Source organism: Tenrec ecaudatus, chromosome 1 (genome assembly GCF_050624435.1).
Source record: "Tenrec ecaudatus isolate mTenEca1 chromosome 1, mTenEca1.hap1, whole genome shotgun sequence".
Taxonomy (NCBI): domain Eukaryota; kingdom Metazoa; phylum Chordata; class Mammalia; order Afrosoricida; family Tenrecidae; genus Tenrec; species Tenrec ecaudatus.
Genome location: NC_134530.1, coordinates 98270635 through 98297817, shown reverse-complemented (window position 1 = coordinate 98297817; position 27183 = coordinate 98270635). Strand labels below are relative to the sequence as shown.

General features: G+C 39.3%; 1 protein-coding gene and 1 non-coding gene across 3 annotated transcripts in view; both read right to left on the bottom strand.

Annotated features, from left to right (window-relative positions):
* Positions 1-7452: 7452 nt before the first annotated feature.
* The window catches only part of LRRC7 (leucine rich repeat containing 7), a 480765-nt gene continuing 461034 nt past the window's right edge, over positions 7453-27183 (bottom strand). For both annotated transcript variants that reach the window (XM_075540042.1, XM_075540036.1), the window contains 2 exons: positions 23262-23336; positions 7453-7560 (listed from right to left, as the gene is read on the bottom strand). In XM_075540042.1, the coding sequence (XP_075396157.1) occupies positions 7453-7560; positions 23262-23336 (183 nt within the window). The remainder of the gene's footprint in view (positions 7561-23261; positions 23337-27183) is intronic.
* On the bottom strand, positions 22793-22983 carry LOC142438045 (U2 spliceosomal RNA). Its single transcript, XR_012782512.1, has one exon. It is a non-coding gene; the product is annotated as a U2 spliceosomal RNA (small nuclear RNA).

Here is a 27183-nt window from a genome sequence, read left to right as displayed (position 1 = left end):
GATCTTTATGACATGCCTCTAAATATCAGGTCTGCCATTCCTTTTAATCATTGCAAAATTATTATTGACAACCTACTATGCCTCTAACACGCCAATAGACACTGGAGGGACGTAGCCAAAACAGGTAAGCTCCCTTCTGTTCAGAAAGCCTGTTAATGTCGAGTCCCGTCTCTCAAGGAGCTTACACTTCACAGGAGAGAAAGAACAAATACTAAACAGTTATGACCTCAGGCATAAGATGGTTTGGTACTATAAAAACATTGGGGAAATTAACACGATGGTGTTGAGGCAGAGAAATTTCTTCCCATTAGGATTAGGGAAGTTGGCATTGAAACTTTAAGGCTGCGCATCGTGTGTACAACTTGAAAGGAAACGGGAGAAGAGGCAGTTGGGTAGAGAGCGTGCGGGCAGAGCCCGAGCTAGAAAGGCAAAGGGAGAACTCGGGAAGGGAAGGCGCTCACTGTCTCGCGTCCTGGAGATGCGTCCTGACCTGGGGAAGGTGAAGGCAAACCAAGCGGTTGCTTGATTCAAAGTATCAACGTTTCCGTGGAAGAGTCAAAAGATAAATCATTTTCTATGATAGGCAGATCCGTGTGAATCAACCTCACAAAAACAGTATTTTCATGTAATGGGCTGAACAGCATGATGTGCCAATGTTCTTAATCTTACTAAAGGAAGTGACGCCATTAGCTCTGACATGTAGCAACTGTTACCCATCGTTTTTCCGCCGGGTGCTTCTTCTATGGGACCCATTGAGCTCCTATGATCTCTGGTAGTCTAGAGCAGGGGTTCTCTGCCTTCTTCATGCCGCGACCCTTTCACTCAGTTCCTCATGTGGTGGTGACCCCCAACCATAAAATTATTCCCGTTGCTACTCCATCCATCACTGTCATTCCACGGGTTGAGAACCGCAGCTATGGGGGCAATGGTCAGAGAAGGGTCCAATTTGGGATACTCAACATAAGAGAATCTCTTCAACCACGTCTTTTAAAATACTGAATTCTAGCTTTTCTTCATATGAAGAGACAAATCATCATAAATCTCTTTCCTCTTTTAGACAAGCAAAGTGTGTGTCAATATTGTCCCCTTTTACAAAGATTCCCAGAATTCTGGTTGGCATTTATCTTGTCCAATAAGGAATCCACTCTGGACACTTCTCTCCTAGCCATCAATTCGATTTTGACTCATCGCAACCCTAGAGGACAGTGAAGTACCCTGTGCGTTTCCTGAGACACCAACTCTTTACGGGAGTAAAAAGCTCCACCCAGAACACCTAATTTTGCCCATATTTCTAGAGCAAATGTTCACAATGGCCAAAGGCCACTGCATCCAATACACAGACCTACTGTAGCTCCACATGCTCAGCCCCAAGGAGTTCTAACTCGTAAAAACTGCTCCTTCTGTGGGCGCTAGGATGGGTGAGGACAGGGAGGAAGGAACTCACCACGTTGCTTTGTACTGTCTGTTCGGGGACTTCTCTCTTCTGTCCATTTGCATGTGAGATGCTGTGCAGAGGACACCATGTAAACTCCCTTGAAGTTACTAAGATATAGTTGATGCTAAACAAGTATTTATTTTAGTGTATCTAAACATTGTAGTTAAATGTTTTATTGTATTCTGCAATAACATCTTTTTAAATGTTTTGAGTTTTTGAAGGACATAGCAGAGACATCTGGAATTCAGCTGCAGTAATTGTTTTCCTCTGAAGAAAATAAAGGAATTCACGGATGAACATAAAATCTTTGTACTAACATATCTTGCTCTAGGTACAGAGATACCTGGCTTACTCATCATGTTATCTTTAAGAAGGAAAAAGAAAAGAAAACAAAACAAGCCTAAAAATACACTTGAGCAAAGTGAAAGTATTAAGGAAAAAAAGAAAAACATTTCACAACTAGAAGATTGGTTGATTCCTTTAACTCTTTTCCTGACCACCAATGCCTACACACACGGAAAAGTGTCCGGGTTTCGACAATATTTTTAAAGCCTAAAAGGAAATGATTCTGTTTGAAATCTCATCCTTGGACATCTGACCACGGCTTTTTCTTTGGGCTGGGTCGGTATTAGTTCTATACTATAAGGGTCTAGACTGGCTCGATGTTAGTAAGAACCACAGGATGTTAGTGCATTCCAAACACACGCTGCTTGAATTTTACAAGCTTCTGTTCTTTGAGGTACTCCTATTAATTAAATTATGCCAAAATCAATCAAGGAAAAAAATAAACAAACCAAGAAAAACAACCAACCAAACAGAAAACAACCGAAACGGTTCTCTGGAGCCCATGACCCGTGACAGCTCGGAGAGGCATCCCCACGGCTGCAGAGTGACCCCTCTCATCGATGCGGCTTAATACGCAGGCGCGCCGCTTAGCTTGCTTGGCACCCAGGGGCTCACAAAAGACAGGAGCAGCCCTGTAACAGCAGAGGCCAAAGGGGAGGCACTCTGCAAATGCAGAAACTGCTTCTAGAGCTGGAACCAAGTAGTTGTAACCCCCACACCCCCACCCTGCCCTCCATCCTTAATCAGACTTCCCCCTTTGTTCTTCATAAACACACTCTTCCTCCAACGACGGAGATAATCAGAGTGAAGCCCCATAGAAGCGCCACCCGCCCTCTATTGTTCAGAGCGCTCTGTGAATTTTCCAGAGTAGAAGTTGGACACTGGGGGTGTTTCAGGCCATTCTCTCACACACAGGATTAGAGGTAAGGGAGATGGGAACCCATCCCATTGGCAATCAGCGGGTGGCTCTGAGGACGCCCTCTCATAGGGTAAAAGCCACTATTTGAAAAACTAGTGGAAACAGTAGTGTATTGAGACGTTGCCACGCACAGCCCTTGCACATCAGCTTCGTTAGCTGTCATCAGCAGCTATCATCACTTGTGGGTTGTGGGGAATGTTTTTACTCCGGACTCCCTGACCACTCAGGAAAATTGTTCTTAAACTGGAAGCTACAACCCTGTTTGATTCTCAGGTGTCTTTGAAGAAAACCTAAATGGGGCTTCTGATCTTTGTCTCAGCAGGATCGAAGACAACCTGGACTGCCATTGGAGGAGCGTAGAGACCGAGTTATGGCAGCAAGGAGCAAGGAAGAGATCAGGTTGACAAACTAGGAACAGAAAGTTCAGCACGTAGTGATTGTCTCTGCCCGAGTTTAATCCAGCGAGGTGTCTCAGAAAACACATTATATGGACACTTTGAACTGAAAGTGAGTTAAGAAGATGCACAGGAGCGCTAACACCCAGGACCTTCTGCAATTCGACTCCACATGGTTTTCATAGCCTATGCTCCTGGTTTTCCACCTCATCCACATTTTATATTCAAAATTCATTTTATAATATATATTTGGGGAATGATGTTGCTGGTTGATGGGAAAATAATCCTGGAATGGAAAGTGGATGTGATGTAGAGGGAAAAGCTCATGCAAGGGCTGTTAAATTTGAAGATTTCCCCACAATTCCAAGGTGACCAGGTAGCTCCAACCATAATAGAAGACACATCACTAACTCAGAAAGATTTAGCATTTCTGTGAGATTAACTACTTTCTGTAACTGGAACTTCAACCCTGTTTTATTGATTTTGAAGAACCAGAATTTTAACTTACTGGGTTTCATTATTTATTTGCCTTTTTTCACCTTATTAAACATTCAGTACGTCAGGAGGCAAGCATTGTGTCTGATTTAATTTACAAGGAGTTAGCGTGGTAGTTTATGACCAGTATGCCGTTTTTCTGTTTGTAGTTGTTGTTATGTTTTATTCTTATCTCTTGGTGACAGTGTATTCACCTTCTTCGCAATAGATATTCTTGATCTGTGCACCAACAGGTGTAGAAACACGTAAGACAGCAGTCAAGCCAATGGGAAGACATGTTGGAAAGTCCAGTGTTTTTCAAAGTTTAAATTGTGGTGTAAATATTAAATGGATTCTATGATTAACCAGAAAATTCTCATCTGGTTTCCTTCTTCTAAACACCTTAGCAAATTCAGATGCATTTCACTTACTATTTGAATATGTAAATCGAATTTCATCAGTGTTTCCCTCTGAATCTCATCCTTTCTCTGAATTTCCTGTTAAAAGTTATTTCTGCCCTACTGCAATGAACCACTAGTGATATGTTTGTAAGCGTTTTAAAGGGACGGTGTGTAATCCCCTTTTTAAAGCTATTTTTCATTGTGAAGGTGCCAATCCACAGTGAAGCCCACAAACAACAGCAATTGCTCGATAAAAATGTAATTACAATTCCGAATGGCTGGTACATGTTTGGTTTTGGTTTTTTTTTGAAAACAGGCTCTAATGAACAATTAATTAAGCTTATGGATATATTTATACATTATTCTGATTTTAAGTGACACTATGTGAAAAGTGTACTTATAGTTTGAAATTATTCTGTTTGTTTAGATGATTTGTATTGCCTGTAAGGCTGGAATGATCATAAGATAACTTTAGTCACACAATAGGATACTGTGTGGTTTTTTTACAAATAATGTGCCCATGTAAATAACATAACCACCCACATACTACGAAGCATAGCGCTTATGAAAATAATGTGTATGTGTGTTTGCATCTTGGCAAAAAATATTATGACACACAAATTATTTTCATAAAAATACAGTAAACCTTGTAATGGTTTTCAGAATTGTTCATTAATGTCTATTTGGTTTTCACAATAATCAGCAATTCTCCTGATAATTTTCAATTCTGTGCTTTCCACCTGTCATCTTTCTCCATTACATCTTACTTATCTACCAGTTATAGGCAACTTCCTCATCAAGAAGATTCCAGTAAAAATCAAAGACCAAGAGGTAGCGTATACTGGAACCATCATGAATTCCACTCCTTTTCTTGTTGATTTTCCTTCTTTAAAGGCACACCCTGAACTTTTTTGTTTTGTTTTGGTTTTTGTTCATATGAACCATATTCTAATTTCAGAAAGCAAACAGTTACTTCAAGAAAATTAATAAGAAAAAACAAACAAGCACCCCTCCCCCCAATGAATTATTAGTTCTGGTTGTCTAGTATCAATTAGATCGTTTTCTTCAGATGATTAACAATTTATTCAGTCAACCTAAAAAAGGAAAAAGAAAAGCCCCTTTTCAGTAATACCTGTCTTTCTTCCGTAGGCAGCATGTCGGTATAATTGACAATGAGGTACACGGGCATATCAGATTTCTTTGCTCTCTTCTTCATTCCTGAACTATGGATCAGGAAGGATTAAAGCATCGGCCCCGAAAAATACTTTAATATCAGGAATAGCAGCGGGGCTCACTAGGACCATGATCCGCTCAGCTTAGTGACTCTGAAGCATCTTCTGAAGATGTGAGTTTGACATAGAAACTCAAAAAAGGTCTTGGGGCCATTTCTATATTTCATTTTCCTTCTAAATTTACCATAAAGATTGAAGCAAACTTGTGGGATGATTTTAAAAGCTGCACGGACACCAAAGAAAGTCCATGAGTTAATTTTTTTTCCTTGACCTGATCTTCAAGTGACTTCAAGTGAGGCCAGGGAGGGCCTCCTTCTCGATCAGTGACTACCATCCTGCAACAGTGGCTCAGTGTGGTAGCTTGGAGTGAGTTTTGAAAAAGAAAATTAAGCTCGGAGAGACATTTCCCATCAGAAACTGTCACTATCATAAGATGCATTTAAAAGCTACTTCTGGGAAACATATTAAACAGGCCAATCATTTCATCACTTTTGTGTGTGTCAAACCCTATAAAATCATGGTATAATTCCACCCTGACATAAAGTAACATCAAAATTAGTGCATCATCTATAAAGTGAAGTATTATTTGTCTTCATGTGACAAATTCTATTGCCAAAAAATACCACTGCACTTCTAGTAAGCGTCACTCATTTTAATAGACCCTACAAAAATACAATATGTTCAATGTCCCCATAAAACAGTTAACTTACAAATATTATTCTCAGAGCTTTGGTGATATCAATATGTGATACTATTGTGAAAATTTTAATAGAAATGTCTAATAGAAACATTAGCATGTAAAGTAAATTCATTACATTAAAAAAAAGGTTTGTGGAAATATGAGAAAGAATGAATACAACTAAGACTGGGAAATTTTTCTGGAATTTCAAATTATATATTTTTAAAAGTAATGAGTAAGATTACAAGGAAGCATTGTAAGGGGCTATATAATGAATTGTGATAGCTTATCATGGAAAATAGTTCCAGTACAGTATCAACTAATCCTTCATTAATTATGCCTATCTTTCTCTTTAGCTGGACAGATTCAAATTTCTAGTCTTTGAAATTTTATTTTAGGAAAAAAAGGATTTAGATATTTTCTCAATTTCTTCCCACAAAACAGGTGCTGATTAATAATACCGGTAGACCATAGCTCTGAGAAAATATATTTGAAGTTTCATATTTAAATACCAAAGTGGTTTTTAAATCACTTTCCCATAACTTTCTAACAATAGTATTTCTCAATGATAAATTTTATCAATTCCCCAAACCCATTTTGAATGATTTAAAAGTAGCAAATTAAATAAAGCAACACACAAATAAATTCCACATTTACAACTAAATAAATTACAGGGGCTTACAGTATATAAGCAACATAAACTTGAATGAAAGAAAGCAAAACTTTTCCTGCTGCCCATCATTCACTGCTGAAATTTGTGGAGCAAAAGATTTATCTACATTGACCTTTAGTCCATTTCTTAACTCCACATGTATTGTAATTAGCTAAAGGCATTGAACAAATTAATTAGTTTGTCCTGGCTATTTTTACTCAGGTCCCAGAGGTGAATGACTAATTTATGAAATATTTCACTCTATAGTATGAGAATTTAGCAAATGACTATGGAACCATATATAAACACTTTATACCATATGTACAGTTACTCTCATAAGGCATTATCATGTAATTTTTTATTGAAAAAGATTCAATATAGTAAAGTCTTATTTTAAGATATATTTTCTTTCTCAATCCGAGATGTTTAGTTTATGAAAATATTGTTTTTCTCTATATTCTTTTTGTTTATATGCCAACATATACCTTGTGCTAGAAATATTTTATGGGAATTACAATTCTTTATATCTGTATTTTCAATATAAAGGCATGTACAACTTTGAGGCAGTGTTTCTGATGGAGAGCAGAATCTGTAGAGAGCTGTGTGTGCTTCCGTGCTCGGAAATAATATGAAATCCACTTTGAGAAGAAACTAACCTGATAAAAAACCAAAACAAAACCAAACAAAACGGCACCAATGCACAGCCAGAGGCTGACAATTAAAACTAATACATAACCACATGAACATCATATTTATATAGTTAACATTTTTAAGGATGATCAGTGCTAACATATAGTTTTATACATTTGGCACTAATGTTTGCCATTGGTCCAGCAATTGGCAAAAAATGTTTCTATATATAAATTTATTTTTGAACATTAGGTCTGGCTAGACGTATCTTCACTATTTATAAAAAATATTTAGACAGTAAGCTCACGTTGAATAACTAGATCTACTGTGTTCTGGAACCTCTTCAGTAGTAATACAGCTTTTTCATGTTCCATATGTACAAAACTATGTCCATTTGCCTGTGAAAACACAAAAAAACAGAGCAATTAATGGAAGTGATCTATGTACCACTTTTTATCATTGCTTCCAATAATACGACTCAAGAGCGTATAGAGCAAGAAAAAGTTACCAGCTGTAGAAACCACAATGGAATTACAATGACAAGAGCAACTGATTGTTTTCATCTAGGTTCGGCTCAATTTACCCATTCAAGAAGTAGTTATCAGATACGTAGTATGTCTTGCCACCGTGCTAATCATAGAGATGCCCTCGTGAATAAAAGCTGGGAGTGCTTGGAATATAGGCAGTCGGCTTTCTGTCACTGTTCTTCTGATTGTTTGGGTTTTTTTTTTTTTTTCAAGTACATCATTGAGATGGCTTGAAGGATGCATGGGTGCTCCTTCCTTGTTATATAATTATTCATACGGCAAAATCTGCCCACGCCAGAACCTAGGTACAGAGAACCCTATCAGAAAAGGAAGCTCAAATATTTGCCACTAAGTGGAGCAATAACGAAGTGCTAAGACTCGACCTGCCTAACTGGAGAGCCTGGAAGGAATGGCAAAACAAGGCAGTGCCACTGAATTCCTCCTCTCAGAGCTTCTCCGCACGAACCCATCCGCGTGGCATACTATTTACTCTCGCCAAACATGCACAGACACACAAATCCCTCCCACTGCCACCGGATCGATATGGACTCATGGCGACCCTATCCTACAAGAGTTCTGAGGCTGTAAACTTTACAGAAAGAGCCCGCCTCGTCTTTCTACATCAGAGTGGCTGGTGGTTCCAACCACAGATCTGGCAGTTAACACTCCAGTGCTTACTCCACAGCACAGCAAGAACTCCCAGACACCCATACAGTATTAAGAACAACAAAAAACCCAACAACACAAAAGGACTCAATGCCGATTCATAAACATTAAGGATTCGTCAGTGAGTTATAATGAAATTGTTTATTTTAGTCATATATAGTATAACCACATTTTATTATGACTCACTGACAAATCCTTAGTTTATAGTAGAGAAGTCATTCTTATTTACCAAATGTTATCTGTATCAGGGGTTAATAAGTTTTTGATGGAAGAGCCAACCCAGGCCCTCACAACAATTTAAAAATTATTTGAGAGCCATAGATATATTTTTACAAACAAATGAAATCACCATGATCTGAATAATATCTTTAAAAATTTTTCAATTTGACTTCAGAGCCACGTATGTGTATGGGAAGAGGCGTATAGGACTCAAGCAGCGGTTTGTCAAGCTCTGAGCCATACCAAGGTTTCCCAAGCCGATTTAAATCACTTACTTGGTAAAGATTGACATTATCAGACCTAGATTTTTCCGCTGTCTTCTAGTTAAATATGTGGCTTTCAAGTTGTTTCTGACTCATAGTGACTCTACAGGACAAAGGAGAACAGTCCCATAGGGTGTCCTAAACTGTAAATTTTTTAAAGATCATTTTATCCGGGGCTCTGACAGCTCTTTTAAAAATCCATGCAGCAATTGTATCAAGCAAATTTGTACATATTTTCTAAACACTTACTTTCTATTTGAGCCCTTGGTATCAGCTCTATCCCCCCCCCCTCCCGTGACCCCTTGATAAATGATAAATTATTAGTATTTTCATATCTTACACTGACGGCTATCTCCCTTCACCCACATTTTTGTTATTTGATCCCCCTTGGGTGGGTGGAGTTATGTGATGATCATTGTGATTGGTTCCCCCAGCCTCCCTTTCTCCCTCCACCTTCCCATGACCCTCCTGGTATTGCTACTTCCATTTTTCTTCCTGAGGGGTTTATCTGACCTGGATTCCGTATGTTGTGAGCTCTTATCTGTACCAGTGTTCATGATCCTGTCTAGCCAGAACTGAAAGGCAACCTCAAAGAACCATAGGAATATTGTGTTTTTCATTGGTTCTATACTGAGTCCTGGTTGACTCATCCCTTCCTTGTGACCCTTCTGCGAAGGGATGTCCTATTGTTTACAGATTAGTTGGGTCTCTGCTCCAAACCCCTCATTCTCACCAATATGTATTTTTGTTTATTTTGGGTATTCTGATGCCTGCTACCAGGTCTTGCCAACACCTCACGAACACATAGGCTGGTGTGCATCTTCCATGTGGGCTTGTTGCTTCTCTGCTGGATGGCTGATTGTTTAACTTCAAGCCTTTAAGACTCCAGATACTATCTCCTTTGATAGCCAGGCATCATCAGGTTTCTTTCACCACATTTGCTTATGCACCCATTGTGTCTTCAGTGATCATGTTGGGAGGGTGAGCATCACAGAATGTCAGGTGGTTAGAACAAAGTGTTCTTAAGTTGAGGGAGGGCTTGAGCAGAGGCCCAAAGTCTGTCCACTTCCTCAATGTATGGAAACTGACTGCCACATCTTTGTCCCATGAACTGGTTGGTGGGTTCGAACTGCAGGCCTTTTGGTTAGTGGCAAAACCATTAACCATTGCATCACCACAACTAGGGCACCAGTTAACAATCTTTAAGCAATCAGAACTCATTTCAAACACGATTACCCCAAGGTTATAATTCCAAAATTGCAACAGGCTATTATTGTTATTTATTGTGACACGGATGAACCTGAAGGGCATTATGCTGAGTGAAATTAGTCATCACAGAAGGATAAGTATTGTATGATACCAACAGGTTATCTTTGACACTTATGTTTCTAAATGAACACTTTGCCTTGTTGTGAGGGCTCCTGCTTCTTTAATTTTTCTACATTAAATTACATATAATCTTGATTGGAATACTTTTTTATGATGAATATATTGAGAAACATTCACTGCCATGAGGATCTGAAAAATAAATACAACCTTACTGAAACTTGGGAGTGATAGATCTTAGAAACTCAGTGAGTAACAATTATGCAACAATTTGCCTTGCAGGCTAAGATGCAGTAGTTTCAGAAAGGAATCAGTCAAACTGACTGCTTGGCAAAGTACAGGCAATCAAATCAGTTCACTCGGTGAATTTTTCCAGTTTCCATTGACTTATTTTGGGCACATATTGCTTTTGTTATTTTATTTACTTTTTCCTTTGCTTTCTGAAGCTGTGATTAATATTTTAAATAACCAATCATTTCAAATGTCTCACTGCCTTTAGCCTTTGAGAATTTAAAGCAGTATTTTATCCCCAGCAAGATTGCATTTATCTTTATAACTTGGATAAAATCATATCACGCATATAATTTCACAGGTACATCAAAAGTGATTGCCTAATAATGTGATATCAGGAGATCCCAAATTATTGAACTTTAAAAACTACAGTACATCCAAGAATAAAGAAATATTAGTAGACAAAAATGTAAGCCCTTAGAAATATATGTTATTAGAAGTATAAATTAATATAGAGTTAAAGAGCCTATATATACATTCCTTTCTTGTTGTCAGTTGTCATCAGGTGATTGCAACGCATGTGGGCGGAGTAGAACTGCTCCAAAGAGATTCCATCCTTAGGACCTTCCAGGAGCACACCACCAGGCCGATGTTCCCAGCCACCGCTGGGTGGATTCACGCTACCAACTCATCAGCGAGTAATCAAGCACTTACTCGTTTCATTTAATAAACAAAATTGCCTATCAGATTTGGGATTGACTTTTGGAGAATCAGGAAATATTAAGTAGGATTTGTGTGTGTGCGTGTGTGTGTTTGAGTGTTACACGACTCAAATTTCTTGCTTGACGTAGTACAAAACCGATAACTATGCTCCGTTTGATGTTATTTCTGGCGCGGCCGTGCTGTGGGGTAAGGCACCGAGCATGTGGTACAGTCTTCTCTCAACTTTAATCTATTTCTGATTGGAAAATAGAAAAGTTGCGGGAGATGCAGGCTGATTTCACGGAGTTTTCAGGAAATACTAGGAAGGAGCAGCGCTGGCCATGCATGGGAAGGTGGCGGAGACAGTTTGCTCTGCTTCTGTAAAGATCACAGCCTGGAAAACCCGATGGCGCAGTTCTCCTCTGTCTTGTAAGGTTACTGTGGGTTGGGATCAACTCGGTGGCACACAGCGGCTACTTCAATGTCTTCATTTGACCGAAAGGCACTGTGAAATCAACATTCAGCTTTCCGAATGGCATTCGTAAATGCCAAGCTTTCACAGTGACTTTATGAGTGCTGAGACATTGCGGTTCGAGACACAAGTGTAGGATTTCAGTGAACCCCCAAACTTGCATTGGAACCAAATCAATGGCATCATTTTTGGATTCATGCATAAGAATTGCTAATCTAATATCATGAGTAAGCAGTGCCACCTCAATCCCCCATCTCATCACTGTCAGAGAGCCTGTAGGGCAGAGCAGAAGAGAGAGGTCCCCGGAGTTGGCGGCTGTCAATCTTTAGCGAACCAGACTGGCCCTCTTTGCATGGTGCAACTGGTGGGTTTGGAAGGCTGAGCTTTTGGTGGACGGTGCAATGCCTAACTCACCATGCCACCGGAGCTCCTATGTTAGCAAATAACTCGTCCAAAATCCAGATAGCGAGTTAATCATCGCCGTTCACTAATCACAACTGTTGAGGTTCAAAAGATCTTCAAGGAAAGTTTGTCTATTTCCATCATGATTACTGCTTTTATTCCATCAAAATGTCTATTATGGGATCTGTCTGAGGCATTGTGTTAGACACTGGGGATTGGATATAAGAAAAGGATGGAGCAGAGATTTAGGAGAAAGAGCTGAGTATTCAGAATGCGAAATAAGACAAATGTCTGAAAACAATGTAGAAAATTCCTGCAACACAGTAATCACTGAAAAGATGTGTTTCTAGTAGAGGTAAGAGTCTCGGCAAATGGGATCCAGGACAGAGGAACCCCTCAGGAACAGGGGCAGAGGGAAGTCTGGGGGAGAACGGAGAAGCCCACCATGATCCACGTATAACACCCACTCGCCCCAGGGAGACAGTGAATGGTGTCAGATATGAAAATAATACTAATTTATCAGGGGTTCAGGAGGGTGAGAGGATGGGCAGGGTGGAGGGAAAAAAATAGGAGCTGATACCAAGGGCTCAAGCAGAAAGAAAAAGTTTTGAAAATAATGGCAACATATGTACAAAGGCGTTTGATACAATTGATGCATGGATTGTTATACTAGCTGTAAAAGCCCTCAAGAAAATAATGTATTAATGATAAAAAAAGATGTGTGCTAAATTAAATTGACATCTCAGGAGGTAAATAATAAAGTAGAGGAGGGCATAGTAGATTATAGGTTGGGCAGCTAGCTGCAAGGTCATCAGTTCAAACCCACTAATCATTCTGCGGGACAAAGATGAGGCTCTCTGTTCTTGTAAAGGTTTACAGCCTCATAAAATCAAAGGGGTAGTTCTACTCTGTCCTGAAGGGTTCTTCCAACTCTCAAACGCACTGCCATCGGGTCAGTTCCGACTCAGAACCACCCTATAGGGGAGGGCGGACTGTCCCTGAGTTTCCGCAGACAGTTAACACTTTACGGGAATGGAAAGCCTGGGCTTTCGCCCATGGAGCGACTGATGGTTTTAAAAGTGCCGACTGACCTTGAGGCTAGCCCCCTACTGCATGACCTCTGCCTACAGAGCTCCTTCGAGGGCTGCTAGGAGTCGGACTTGACCTGAGGGTGGGGAGTTTGGTGTGAAGGGAGGGCAGAGCTCCCTGCGAAGGGCAAAGAGGCCAGGAAAAACTTCTAAGGCAATTGTTCTGAGACAAATAAAACATTTCTTGCAACTCGGAGTTGGCAAAAGTGATCAGCAGACGCCTACAAGTCCCCTTTTTCCAATGTTTCTGAAGTCCCTCCAGTTCTCTACCTGTGAGCTTGTAAATGCTTCAGATGATGTGAAAGTGCCTTGGGAGATGGGATTCATTCACAGAATCTGTTCTTCGAAAGAACAAATAGGTAGCAAAATATGGAGGTGGGGGTGGGGATTAACCAAAAGTGCCCTGGAGAGTTCGAGAAAGGATGGATGGAAAGATGGAGGGCGACAGAGAGACAGGTTTGTAGGGGTGGTAGCTGACATTGCTTGCTGGACACCACGTTTCAAGTTCATCAGCTGTGAGTTGTTACTCATGGTGACTTTATTTGCATATTAGAACAGAACTACTCTCTAGAAGGTCTTCAGTGCTGATGTTTTTAGAAGTAGATTTTTAGGCCTTTCTTTCCAGGTGCCTCTAGCTGGACTCAGACCTCCAACCTTTCAGTCGTTAACCCTGAGCTATCTGCAACCCGCAAAGACTCCTTCAGCCCCACCGTCCTGCTGCCAACAGTGTGGAGGCTGTTGATCTAGATAATCCTGCTTTAAATTTTTATTACCTAGAGGAGCTATACCTCACATGGACCTAGTGACGCGCCTGATGTCACCCAAGCAGGAAAAGACAAAGGGCTAAGGAGAGATCATTTCATACTGTACTGTTCCTTTCTACCATCTTTATCAACATGTCATGGAGTGAAAAAGACCACGATCATGTCAAATGATCTGAACCGACATCTCATTGACTGCTATTAAAAATGAACAGTCTTCTCCCGTGGAAATTGTTCTTTCGTCTTCTAACAGACTCTGCTCTTTAGAGTGGTCGCAACGCTCAGTCCTCGTCAGACTCCTGTCAGGTTGAACTTCCTGTAGAACACTGCGGGAAGTAAGTCAGTTCTGACTTGGGCTCTACTGAGCTCTGAACCATGCATTCTTATGTTAGTTTGGGCTTAATCGGTGCTTGTAGCCCCATGTGAGCATTCGCTCCGGAAAGTAGAAAGATTAAGTCAGTCTGTATATTTGGGAAATGCCAGGCGACTCAGGAGACTATGGATGAAAATGGAGGGCATTTTTAGCAGGTAACAGCTATAAATTCAACACCTGTTCAGTAAGGGAGTCAGAAGTGAGCAGGAATTAACTTGTGATGCTATTGGCTAAGAAAGAAAACCGCAGGGAAATAGCAAGCTTGTGTGGGGAGACACAATCGCGTCCGCGGCACTGGTGAGGCAAGCAAGGGGAATTTTGATCGCATATTTAGAAATGAGGATGGAGGTCAGGGTGGCAGCATTATCAACGAGGCTTAGATTTTTCCTGAAGCTTGGTATAATCACCAGGAAAACTGAGAGCTTCATCAGAAACTAATGTTAAAATAGAGCTCTGTGGAGGAAGGGGTATTTCATTGGTGGAAAAGAATGGGTGTGCAGCTCTGTAAGACGAGGAACAAGACTGAAGGCTTGAGTTTGCTGATGTCCGGGCCATCTTCATATATGGAGTAGCTGTGAAAACAGCGCCCAATTGTGTCCGCCAAAGGACATCAGAAAGTTAGTTCTAGCTTACTGACTGAAATAAAAGACATTGTTTATCATGGGCGCGAAGGCACTGGGAATATGGGACAAGAAACTCTGCGCTTAAGAGACACAGACAGGAGTCATCCTTGAAAGGAGACCCAGATAGAGTGTTCACGAAGCCAGTAGGAAAGCCCCAAATCAAGTATTGTCCAATGGGCCCTACCAACACCAGCCTTAACAGCTGGGCAAGAGGACACACTCTGGATTGAATCTGAATCTGCTGTCAATAAATCACACATCAATCGGGCGAATCTTTCAGAAGGAAAGAAGCAGATAGGTAAATCAGCTCACCGAGTCAAAGAAATATGGAAACTCTACCTGTAATTCAAGTTCCTAGCAATGTTTTGGATCTGAATCAAAGTTCTGGGGAAACCCAAGCGATCGCTTCAAAAGACCACAACTAGAGATTGTCAGGGTATGGCTTCAAAACAACAGAAACAAAAAAACCCCAAACAATTGCAAACCTCTCACTACCGTTAGTCTGTTCCCACTCACAGAAACACTATGGGATGGAGTGGAACCGCTCTGTCAAGTGTGCAAGGCTGCGGATCTTTACGGAAGCCAACCGTCTCAACTTTCTCCCGTGCAGTGGCTGTGGGTTCGCATCCCCACCTTCCATGAGCAGCTCACCATTTTAGGCCCCTGTGCTACCAGATGGGCCTGGAAAGTCTAGAAAGTGTTATTTCCGCAAGGTCCTTCTCAATTAAGTGGTACAATATACAGCAAGGCTCAGGATACTGTAAGTACTCAGGAATAAATATTTGCTACTACTTTAAATATGTCTTGCTAGTAGAACTATTACTTTGCTATTGGCTAAGCAATATGATTTCATTAAGCTACAAGAACAGCTAACCCTAATTAAAAATTTGGAATGGCGTTTTGGTGAAAGTTTACACAAGTGAAGATTCCGTTGAACAATTTCTATGCATATTGTTTAGTGGCATTGCTTACATTTTCCCCATTGTGTCATACTCTCCTGAGTTTTGTTATGGTTGTTTCATTTCCATTAATTTTGCTTCCCTGTATAACCCTTACTTTCTAGAGATAAAAATGGGAGCATCAGTGAAATGATATAAATTATCCAAGATAGCATAACTTGTGGGTAGGTAGGTATCTTGGGGTACCTGACACCGTTTGTTTATTGGGGATGTTGTGCAGTAAATATGTTAGGTTCACCGAGTGAATGAATTTTCAGTCATATTGAACTGCTTTTGAATATCTGGGTTATTTTATTATACTCGATGCCAGGGGAGATAATGCACGAGACGTGCTTCAAGAAGCATTTGAATTGAAGGAATAGATACCAACCTCAGTTCTAGAAAATATTCTTCCATTTTTAAAATACAGAACAACGGAAAGAAGTCATGCTGCATCTGTTTAAAAAGTATGACTGATTTACAGCTCAAAAAGATGTGGTGATTTACATCTTAGATGTGGCAGTGAAGAATTATGGTTTCTTACTTGTATAGACATTTTCCAATTAAAGTGAAGTCCAGGAGAATCGCAACATGCCACCTAGTGGGCCATTGTGGGTGAGTGTGCACAAGTAGGGGGAAGGGCCAAGGAAACAAAGGCTGATGCCGTATAACATTAATTGCATAGAATAAATGCAATGCTGCGTGGAAAATAAATGCTAAATGAATGAAATTTTAAAATCCCTCGCCACATTTGGCTACTTATGTTTTAATATAAACACATTGTCTATCAAGGATTATAATAAGAGTGTGCAATTTTGAGAACATTGTAACTTATGAATAATGAGAAATAAATGAGTGGCTTATTAAGTTGAAATGAAGTTAATAAGAAAACAATCTCAGAAGTGAAAAGATTATGAAAATTTTATGCTTCAAGAATATGTAGTTAATGGGTTCCTAACTTTAGCTGATTTGCAAGTATAAGGGAACATGGTATTATATTCTTTATGTTATTTGCAGAATATTTTTTCTCCTTATTTTAATTCCACTTGACATCTTCTCTACATATGCTGCACCACAAACTGTCTACTAGGTGGTCCCTTTTCATGATTTAGACGTGAAATATGGATGCGAATGAAAACAGCATTTGTACTCACAAGAACCAGTGGAGCTTTGCAATTACAAAGCATTAGCTCCTCACTAATTTACTGCAAAACATACTTGGTTTCTGAATGTCCTCTTATTGGTCCTTTTTGAATAAAGCTTTGACTTCTTTCTGGTAAGTGTTTTGTTAAATGGACAAGCAACATCTATTTATGCTACAGAAAGTTTCCAGATCCGGCAGGAATGCTCCTAGGAGCTCTGCTGTCTGCTTAGCATCCCAAACAGTAAACTGAGACTCTGGAAAGGGCCCACAGCATTATCCACTGTGCAGGGCAACAACTTTCTAGACTGCAAAGGGCAAATTGGATTAGAGGCAAGGGCATGTGGTTCTTGGGTGATTTAAACTTACTCTCATGGGAAAACATCTTCAAATGACCAGTAGACATGCATTTTGTGAATTAGATACACATGTGTGTTAATACCTCACATTTAAAATGCTTCCAGTTCTTGGGATGAGGGAAAACTAGGAAAATGCAGCAAGCAAATTAGAGCTGGAAGAGAAAGGCTTCATGCTGTCCATCTCTGGCAGTGGGCATTATGAGAAGCCACGGGAACCTTAGGGAGCTATAATTGTGCGTCACGTAAACTGACAGGAATTAATTCCCACGTCAGAATGTGAATCTCATTAAATATTGGGATATGGTAAGGTCTCAGTAGACTGCTTAATCAATATTAAATTGGCTCTGAATCAGATCATTCACTGATTTCTCTTTTCTATCAAAAATCTGAACTATAGACCTTCACTTATTATAAAGTCTGCATGAAAGATTTACATGTTTCATCTGTGAAAAGGTATGAATTCTTTGTTTTTTTAGGTATGAATTCATAATGGTATATAGAATTTTAAAAACCACAGAATTCAATATAATGATGAATTTCTCTTGTCTTAAAAGTACACTGTAGTGAGTTGGAAAAGATTCATGAATTTAAGCTCATAAAAATATGGCAAGATAGCATAGATTTGACTAAAACTTTGTGAACTATTTGTATAGAAACTCACATACATTGCACACTAAATAGTAATGCTGATGAAATTCACTTATTTATTTGTTTTGACTTCAGAATGCCTGGTTTCTTCTTCTCAAACACGTCAAATCAGCATCTTTAACAAATGCAATGACTACTTTGGTTTGCAAAGCAGTTCCCCAACAAGTATACTTTATGCCTTCTTAATTTTTGCTACGAAAAGAATAACTGTAAATCTAATACAGTGTTATCAAAGGGTTCTTTACAGCGTAGAGAATGTTCTTTCACAAGAAGGCAGTTTGGGAGTTTGTTTTATCAAATGTTTGATATTCAGCCTTTTCCTTGTTCTTCTAGTTGCCTCTTTCCTTTCTTGTTTCTTCCTTTATTTTCTGCCCTGCACAATTTTGGGCCTGTTTCCCAGACTGCGTGGTGTAAAGGCAGGCACTTACGTTCTCTTCATCTTCTGTATTATTTATATTGCTTGGTACAATGCTTTGTACATTTAATGTAAATTTTAAAAACAAATAGAGAATGTGGTGAAATGGATAAGAAAGTAAACGTTGCTCCAGTAGAATCAATATTGAGCACTGGAAGAATTCAAATTATTTACTCTTTGTCAACACTTGGTATCTTGCAGGACTGTTGTGAGATTTCAGTGACACACGATAGGTAAGTGCTGGACTGCTAACTCCGAGGTCTGTCAATCAGATACAGCAGCTGATCCACGGAGAGCGAGGAGGAGGCTGTCTGCTCCCGTCAGGATTTAGAGCCCTTACAACCTCCCGCAGGGCCACTATGAGGTGGTACAGATTTGATGACAATAGTTTTTTTGGTTGCTGTTCTATGAAAGTTAGAGCCAGCCTGATGTATTTGGTTTTCCTGTGTTTTAATTAATGCTTACAGTATTAATTTTTGGATTTTCAAAGTGTTGTCTTTTAATGCTTTTATTAGGTTTCTGCTGCTGCAACTTTTAATTTGGGAATACAACTAAGTGGAAACAAGTACATAATAAAATTACATAATGAAACTCTGACACACACATTTCTAAGAGTTACTTTTGTTTGCCTTCTAATCAAACTGTACTTTAAAAATAGTGTATTCTCCAAGGGTGGCATGTCATTATAAGCAATAATTTTCCTTAACCCTGAGAATTGCAAATTAATATCACCAGAAACCCTTCTGGTGTTTTTTAAAAAATATTTATTTCCAAGCCACCTAAGTTAATTATATGAGGGGGCATCCAAATAAAATCTTTTGCAAAAATGAATTGAAAGATCATAGAATTTTTCCATGAACTTTTTGAGACCCCTTCAAAGAAGAGTTTAACTCATTAGACCTTGCTGAAACATGTCTTGGTAAAATTTCCAAATACCTGAAGCTTATTTATTTAAAGGCCCCAAATTTCATTTTAACAATAAAAAACATTTCTTAATTAAGGACTATTTAAAAACTATTTAAGTAACATTTAAGATCTTACTTGAAAAGTAAACAAAGTAAACACTAAGGGCAACACTAAATCTTAATGCTTCACGGAGAGAAGAATAAACAGCAATATTTTCTGGAACTTCCATAAGAAATGTTTTCAATGTCTGTTGTGTGGATGTGATTAATTAGAAGACCATAAGGGCACACCTACTGGGAAATGCAGGTGTGGATGATGGGTCTGGGTTCTTAGTGTCCTCAGTACATTTTGAAGCAATGAAACAAAGGATTGAGTCTGACATTTATTTGACCAATCCATTGCTCTTGGGTCACTTCTGACCCACAAGGACCCTGCTGTCAGTGGCCTTCCCCACAGGCTCTCAAGGCTGTGATTTCTAGGGAAGCGGACTCTGAGGGCTCCCTCGAGCAGACTCATATCTCCCCCACGGAACAACTCGTGGGCTTATAGTGTAGACCTTTTGGTTAGCAACCCAGCTCTGAATCACAGTACCACGAGGACCCTCTGTTGGACCAAGAAACCGTTTTCCCAGGTTCTTGAAAGAATCCCCGTTAGGAAACAGTATTTTATGCTGACTGACTCCAGTCTACCATGCTTTCTGCAGCTTGTCTGCTTGTTTAAAGGGATGTTTCACTCTCACTTCCTGGACAGGGAAGATGTTCACTGTGACTGCTTGCTTTTCCCACTATGCCTGGATCCAAACGCTTTCCCATTGGTCGTCTGGGAACTAGGGAAAGACTGCAAGTATGAAATATATTCGGTCAGATCCGAAAGACCTGAGGTTTAGTGCATGAGCTCTGTGCCCTAAATGTAGCTTCTCATAATCATTTGTTTTCTAGTTTTAAGTTTTATTTCTAGTAGCTGAGGATGTTAGATAAACAAGATGACACTGTAAGCAGCTAATACTTACTTTTTCTGGTCATTAAAAAAGCAGAAATCTTCCACTCAGAAAAGAAGGTTGGACTCAGGGGTTGTATAGTGGGCACACGCTATTGGCCATGCATGCACATTTTCCTGCAGAATTCTGAAGAGCTTAACCGCTCACATTCTCAGCCTGGAAAGTGAACTCATTATCTACTCGCCTGGACTCCATTTTTCCAGCTCCGTGAGAAACGTATTAAAAAAAAAAAGCTTATACATTCCCATGAAATATTTTCTTCTTACTGGCAAAAGTTTTTTTTTTAACCACTCCTGCCCACTACATACACAGAATCTCCTGGTCCTACTCAGCCATCCCTCTCATCCCAGGTGAGCCAGGAGGAACTCCTGCTCCTTCAGGAGAAAATTCCCTTTTCTTGATTCTCCCCACACCCAGTTCTTTGCCAGACTGGTCCCACCTCTTTCGCCCGCTTCCCCATTCACTGGATGGGCGAGAACAGGTCACCTTCTGTTCGTTCCTGGGAAGAGACCACCCTGTCTGCATTACATTACTATAGCACAAAATCAAGTACTTCATTTGTTTTCTAAGCCTCTACATCCATTCATTCCAGTTCAGAATAAGCTAGTCTAATTTATTTGCTGGGCTACATTTCATTCTGTTGTACATAAGGTCACCGTTAGTCATAGTCTACTCACCATTGATTGATCTATCGTCCATCATCTCTTTCAGAAAATGTAATCACAACTTGTTCTTTTGAACTAGTTTAAGAGTATAGCTACAGTGCTTTGATGAAAATTTATTTCCTTTTTTTGTACAGTGAAATTAGTATTGAAAATACTTGAAATTTATTGCATTAGAGGAAAGAGTTCTATCTCAAAAATAAAATGCATATCCTAGACACTCGTTTGTGGATGAAAGAGCCACCTCAGGTGCAGCTCTTTGGTGGATTTCCAGCTTTTATTTGAGTTGATAGTCCACCCTACTTCTTGCATCAGGAATTCACTCCTCTCTGCACTTTGTCGCTGCGGTGGTTCCATCAGGTGTAAGAGAAACACTGGACCGTCACGTCCCACAGCATAGCGTGAACACGCACATATATTCTAGAAGGCAACTCTTGGTTATTATTTCCCTCACATCCCGAGATTCCAAACAATTTCTTTGAAAAACTTGGTCATTTCCTTTGCTAACAAACACTGTTTACCAAATGCTCGAGAGTTACATAATTATTTCATTCTTAGCTATATTTCATTGCAATTCATAAGCTCTTTGAACAGGTGATTTTTGGCTGTAGGAGGAACCTTAGCTATCATAGAAACTTCAGTTTCAGGGAGGCAGGAGTGGAGAGGGAGGGGGGAGCGGGGACGGAGTGGGAAAAGCGAGGAGCTGATGCCAGCGGCTTAAGTGGAGAGCAAATGTTTTGAGAATGATGAGGGCAACGAATGTGCAAATGTCCTTTACATAATTGAGGTATGTATGGATTGTGATAAGAGTTGTATGAGCCTCCAATAAAATGATTTTTAAAAAAGAAACCTCGGTTCATTTTATAATTAAAGAATTTGAGGCTTGTAGACATGATATAAAATTATTTAAGGTCCCTGGACTATTTAGACTATCAAAAAAAAGGAGAAATTCCTTCGTAAAGTGATAGAGAAAAATCTAAAATTAGTTCAGATTTCATTTTTTGTTTCAGTTTTTTGACTCAGAAGACCAACTGCTAGCTTGTTCTTTTGTCTTCATGAGTAGATTTATGTGTATTGGATGGTATTTCTACTATCAGGTGGTCCAAGAACTGTAAGTTTTGAAAACTTGAGTGGCTGATCGCAGTAGAGAGTTTTAAACATTTTAAACATTTAAACATTTCTGAAAATAAGATATTAAAGCAATCTTACTGTATGTATTCGAATACAGAGTGTTTCATTTCAACTTTTCTAAGACTTCCTGAGAGAATTCAGAAAATAGGAGACCGAAGATCTGAGAGCTGGGTTGAGTGGAGCCCTTGTGTTCTTGTGACTCTCTTACACCAGTTCTTCTCCAATGTTTCCTGTCTTCCGATTTGCCCAAATCTTTAATTGATTAGGTTGAAGCTTTTAATAATCACTCAAACTTGTCAAATATCAGCGACTTCATATACTTCTCAATAGTTGACAGTGGGAACTTTCTGGAGTCCTAAGTCAGACTCTGAACAGGTGACCTTACACTGTGACCTCAGGAGTGATTACGCTCTCTTGCAGAAGTGAATTCAGAGAAGGGAAAATATGCAAAATGGAAAAGGTGATATCAGGTATTTGCCCAATGGTTGACTTGAGTGGTTACACGCCGAGCTTATTTTAGAGAAAGACTTTTTCCCATCAGACAACACATTTAATAAAAGCATCTTATGTATAGCCAAACTTTTATTCCTCTAGGAAAGGGGGGTAGAAAGCTAGAACTATAAGTTTCTCAGCCCACAGATGCTAATAAATTCACTGCTGAGAAGGGCCAAGCCCCTTCTCCCTCAAACAAGTTTCCTCTCACAGACACCCTTCTATATTCTTAATGATAGCTGATAACTATAGATAAATTCTTGTATTTATCAATTACTCTTTTTTTTTTTTTGGTGCACCGTTCCCGGAAGTACTGCAATACCAGGTCGATGTGTGGAGTGGACGGAGCAAGCTCCTATTCCAACTCCCTGCTCCAAAAATCCATTTAATATATTGTCCTTGGATAGAGGACGTATCAGATATTAAACTGATAAGAACAGATACTACACTTGATCTTAGCCAAAAGGCCGAGAAGCGATCAATTACTCTTATATTACTAAGTAATTTCACTTAGTTAAATGGAAACACAAAGAACACCTGCTGTTTACCAGGTAATATCTAAGTGCCAAGGATATAGCATTCTAATAGATGGAATTGATTTCTGCATTCCCTTGTTAATTCCAAACCAATAACGACAAATAAAAATGTGAAAAGCACTTATTTTCAATCATTTAATTCAAGTCAATTCAATTTAGTAGCACGACTTCACATATGTTTCAGTGATCATATTTGCATTCATTGCTTTTATCCGTCTTACCTGAAGGATCTTATCACCAGGCTGCAGCAAGTTGGATGCTGGCCCATCAGGCTGAACCCTAGTAACAAAGATACCCTATAAGTCAGAAGTAACAGAGGTTAGGATTCTATCATCACCAAGAACTAGGTCTATTTCAAAAATATTTTAAAATAGAAAACAGATTTAATAATTACACGTGTAGGCATTAAAGTGTGGAATACTTTAAGCAAGACATCACTCTCCGCACTCATTTTAAGAAAAGCATCATGACTTGCATTAAACACAAAACAAAAATCTCATCTTCATTTTAAAGTGTACTTGTGATTTATGAATTAATCTCATGGCATATTCTTAATCATCATTTTCCTAAATCATTTGCAAATGATACTGAACCATTTTTCATATAATTTCTAGATTTGTTTTGAGTTGTTCTTCATTCAAAACACTTCCTATTGAGGGCTGTCACTTCAACATACGCTTTAAAACCCTTAAAAGAATAATGCATACCAACCCACATGCTTACTTTGATGAGCAATACTTCGTATGTCATGGAGCAATTTAGTATAAAGTACATATGAACCAATTAAACATAAAACAAATCTAAATAGCATATTAAATGACTTATTAAAATGGTACATAAGTGTAATAATACCTAAATTCTTTAACTTATTTATAAAAATATCAACTTAATTGTGTTTATTATATAACTAAATCAAGCATTTCCTGAGTGTCTGTGGCATCCTGAGCTTTTATTTCTAGAGAACAAAGTTATGCCAAATATTATTCCAGTGAACTTGCCATCTACTGGAGAATCAAGAAATAAGCAATTGCAAAACAACGAGACAACTGTCATGAAAGAGGCCTAAAAGATTGTTTTAAAAGTTATGTTTAAGGAATTGGTGATGTAGCTGGACATTTCAAGAGCCTCCTGACAGCGGAGCCATAAAGGACCAGTAAAGAAACCAGGGAAGGGAGTGGGAACAACAAGCGAGAGCACATGGTACAGCTGGGAACCTGCCCACAGCCCATTAGGACTGGGTAGGAGTGGGTAGGCTGGGAACGTGGCAGAGGATCAGGAAAAGAAAATGTAAGGGCCAAAGCAATGTGAGCACTTTGCTGAGTCAGAACGGACTGGGGGCAGTCCGCTGTTGTTTCAATCAGTCTGGGCAGTTACAGAAGAATCTGAAAGGTGATCGTCATAAGATTTTCATTAATATGCTGAAAATGAGTTGATGGATGGATAAATAAAATGTTCTGGGTTTATATACTGGAATGTTATGTGGCAACACAAAGTAACGAAGTACTAATTCTTGCTACAGCGTTGATGAACCTTGAAAATATTGAGTGAAGCAAGGGAGTTACAAAATGTCACATAATTCATAATTCCATCTCTACAAAACATCCAAATAGGCCAATCAATGGAAATAGAAAGTAGATCAGTGGTTGACAGAGGTTGGCTGGTAGAGGAGTGGGAGTGACTGCTAACTGGAAGGAAGCTTCTGGCAGTGTAGTGGTTATGCCCTGGGTTCACTCCACAAAGTCAGCAGTCCAGAACCAGCTGTGGCTCCACAGGAGAAAGATGGGGTGTTCTACTCTTGTAAATCGTTACAGTCTTGGAAACTCACAGGGGCAGTTCTACCTCGCCTTTAGGTTCACTTTGAGTCTGTATTGACTCCATCATGTGAGTTGTAAGCATATTTTGAATTCAAACATGGTGAATATACTAAAAGTCACTGAATTTTACAGTCTATAAGGGTGAATTTTATGGTATGTGAATTATATCTCATTATGGCTACAAACCTTGTTTCAAATTCCTACAGAATATTCATAGAAGATATTTTAACATCTGTGCCTATTGTCATGCACTACTTACTTATTTAGAAACTTAATGATTCTCATTTAAACCTACAACTTTGTGTAAGTTGTTTTCACAGTGCATAATAACCATCTGCATAATTATTAACCTAATATCTTACTCCTAGAATTTATGTTAAGGATATAGCTAGACAAGTTTGTAATAAATATTATCCAGTTGTATCACAGTGTAAATTGCAATAGCAATGTAATAAGCACACAAAATATCTAATAATAGGAAATTGATTTTAAAAATCATGGCAAAGCCCTGTAATTGAATATATGCTTATTAAAAAAGTGCTTGATGGCAGACACAGAAGGTCATGAATGCTTCCTGAAACAAATAGGCTATAAAACATGTGTGGTATGATACTTTTTATGTTGAAGTGTGCTAGTCTGTATATTTGTGTGGGGAGCTATCTGGGAGGGTATACTGCTAAACATTCAGTCGTTAAACTAGGTGATGGGACATTACATTGCTTTGCACGTAGCTATGTTTTAAATTTTGATTATAATGATTATGCAGAACTTATAACCTTAAGAACACAATAACAATTCTTTAAAAACCGAGGTCAACTATGGCTCTATTAGGCATGTTATAGGAATCCTTCAACAGTCAGTTGCTTTGGTTAATTCAGTTGTACAAATGGCCATTTCAGAAGGAAAATGTAAATTGGTTATTTAAAAAGAATAGTTAATTCAGGTCCAATGATTAATCCATCAGATCTGTGAATGCAACCGGAGATGGTGTTTATTGAGAAGGCAGATACGAGCCCCCTTGTTCTCTCTCCGCTGGGCACAGCGCTCCCAGGCTTTGCGGTGCCATCAGCCCCTGTGGTGCGGACTCCCTGTGACTGGGGCTGCCGCTATGTAACAGACAAATGACCCTACTGCCCAACCTGAGCTACCGCAGCTGTGCTCGATGGAGGTGAAGAAGTGGTTTGGATGATTGTGTTATCTCAGCAGTCAAAGTCGGCGCTACGCAGGTCATTTTGATTGCCCTTCCTCAGCCATTGTACAGGAACCGTTTTAATAATGTTTGCTTGACTCCAGGCCGTGGTGGTTGAATTATGGCCATCCACAGATATCTGCAAGGCTGGAGCCCCCGGCACACTCCACTAGCTGACTGCGGAAAGAATGTGAATGGAATGCCTGTGACAGGTTTAATGTCATTGCTCGCATAGCTCTCAGGAGTCAACTGCCGCTCTGAAGACTCGCTGTGAAGCATTGAATATGGAGGCTCGCGTCACTTGAAGCACTTATTGCCCTTTTCTAAAGCTTTCTTACTTCTCTTCAATCAATTGACCTCATTAGCTAAGAAATTACTAATACTCATTCATATAGTTTCCTTTTATAGTTGTCTATGTACTCACATTTATATACATACCAATGTACTCATATCTTCATGTAAACATATGAAAAGATAGTGAAAATTTCCACGAACGTTTGCAGCCCCCTTGTCTATTCTATTAGCCCGTGCACTGCCATACTAGTTGAAACAGCAACAAATGCTCTATGTGAGAGTGGTCTGGGGCATTCACTGTAGTGGTCCATGGAGGTGGGATAGTTCCCAAGACTCACCAAGGAGAAAAGAAGGAAGAGTGGGCGGGGAGGAGAAGAGGACCGCGTGCGCGCAGGATTTAATAGGGGATGGCTGGTGACTTCATTTCGTGAGCTGGGCAGTGCTTCTTTAAAACACAAAAAGAAAAAACCATTCCTCTATATTCCTTATCCTTCAAACCTAAATAGTGGTCTGAGCGGTTTAATAAAGGGTTGGTGGTGGGGAGGAACTTAAATTTACTTGGGATCTTTAATGACAAACAAGTTCATCATAAACACAGAAGAAAAGAAAGGGGAAGAAAAGACTTCCAGCAAAGGCCACTGCTCTAATTTTTCATTGTGTGTGTGTGTATATATATATATATATATATAGTTATATAATATAGATATATACATATATATCATTATGAAAGAGACTAAATGTGGACCTGTTACATCATCTCTATTAAGACTAACACTGATAAAAATGTAAAATTTTAACACTATATTCGAGAAGGCCGTTGTAGCAATGTGGTACCCTTTCAACTAA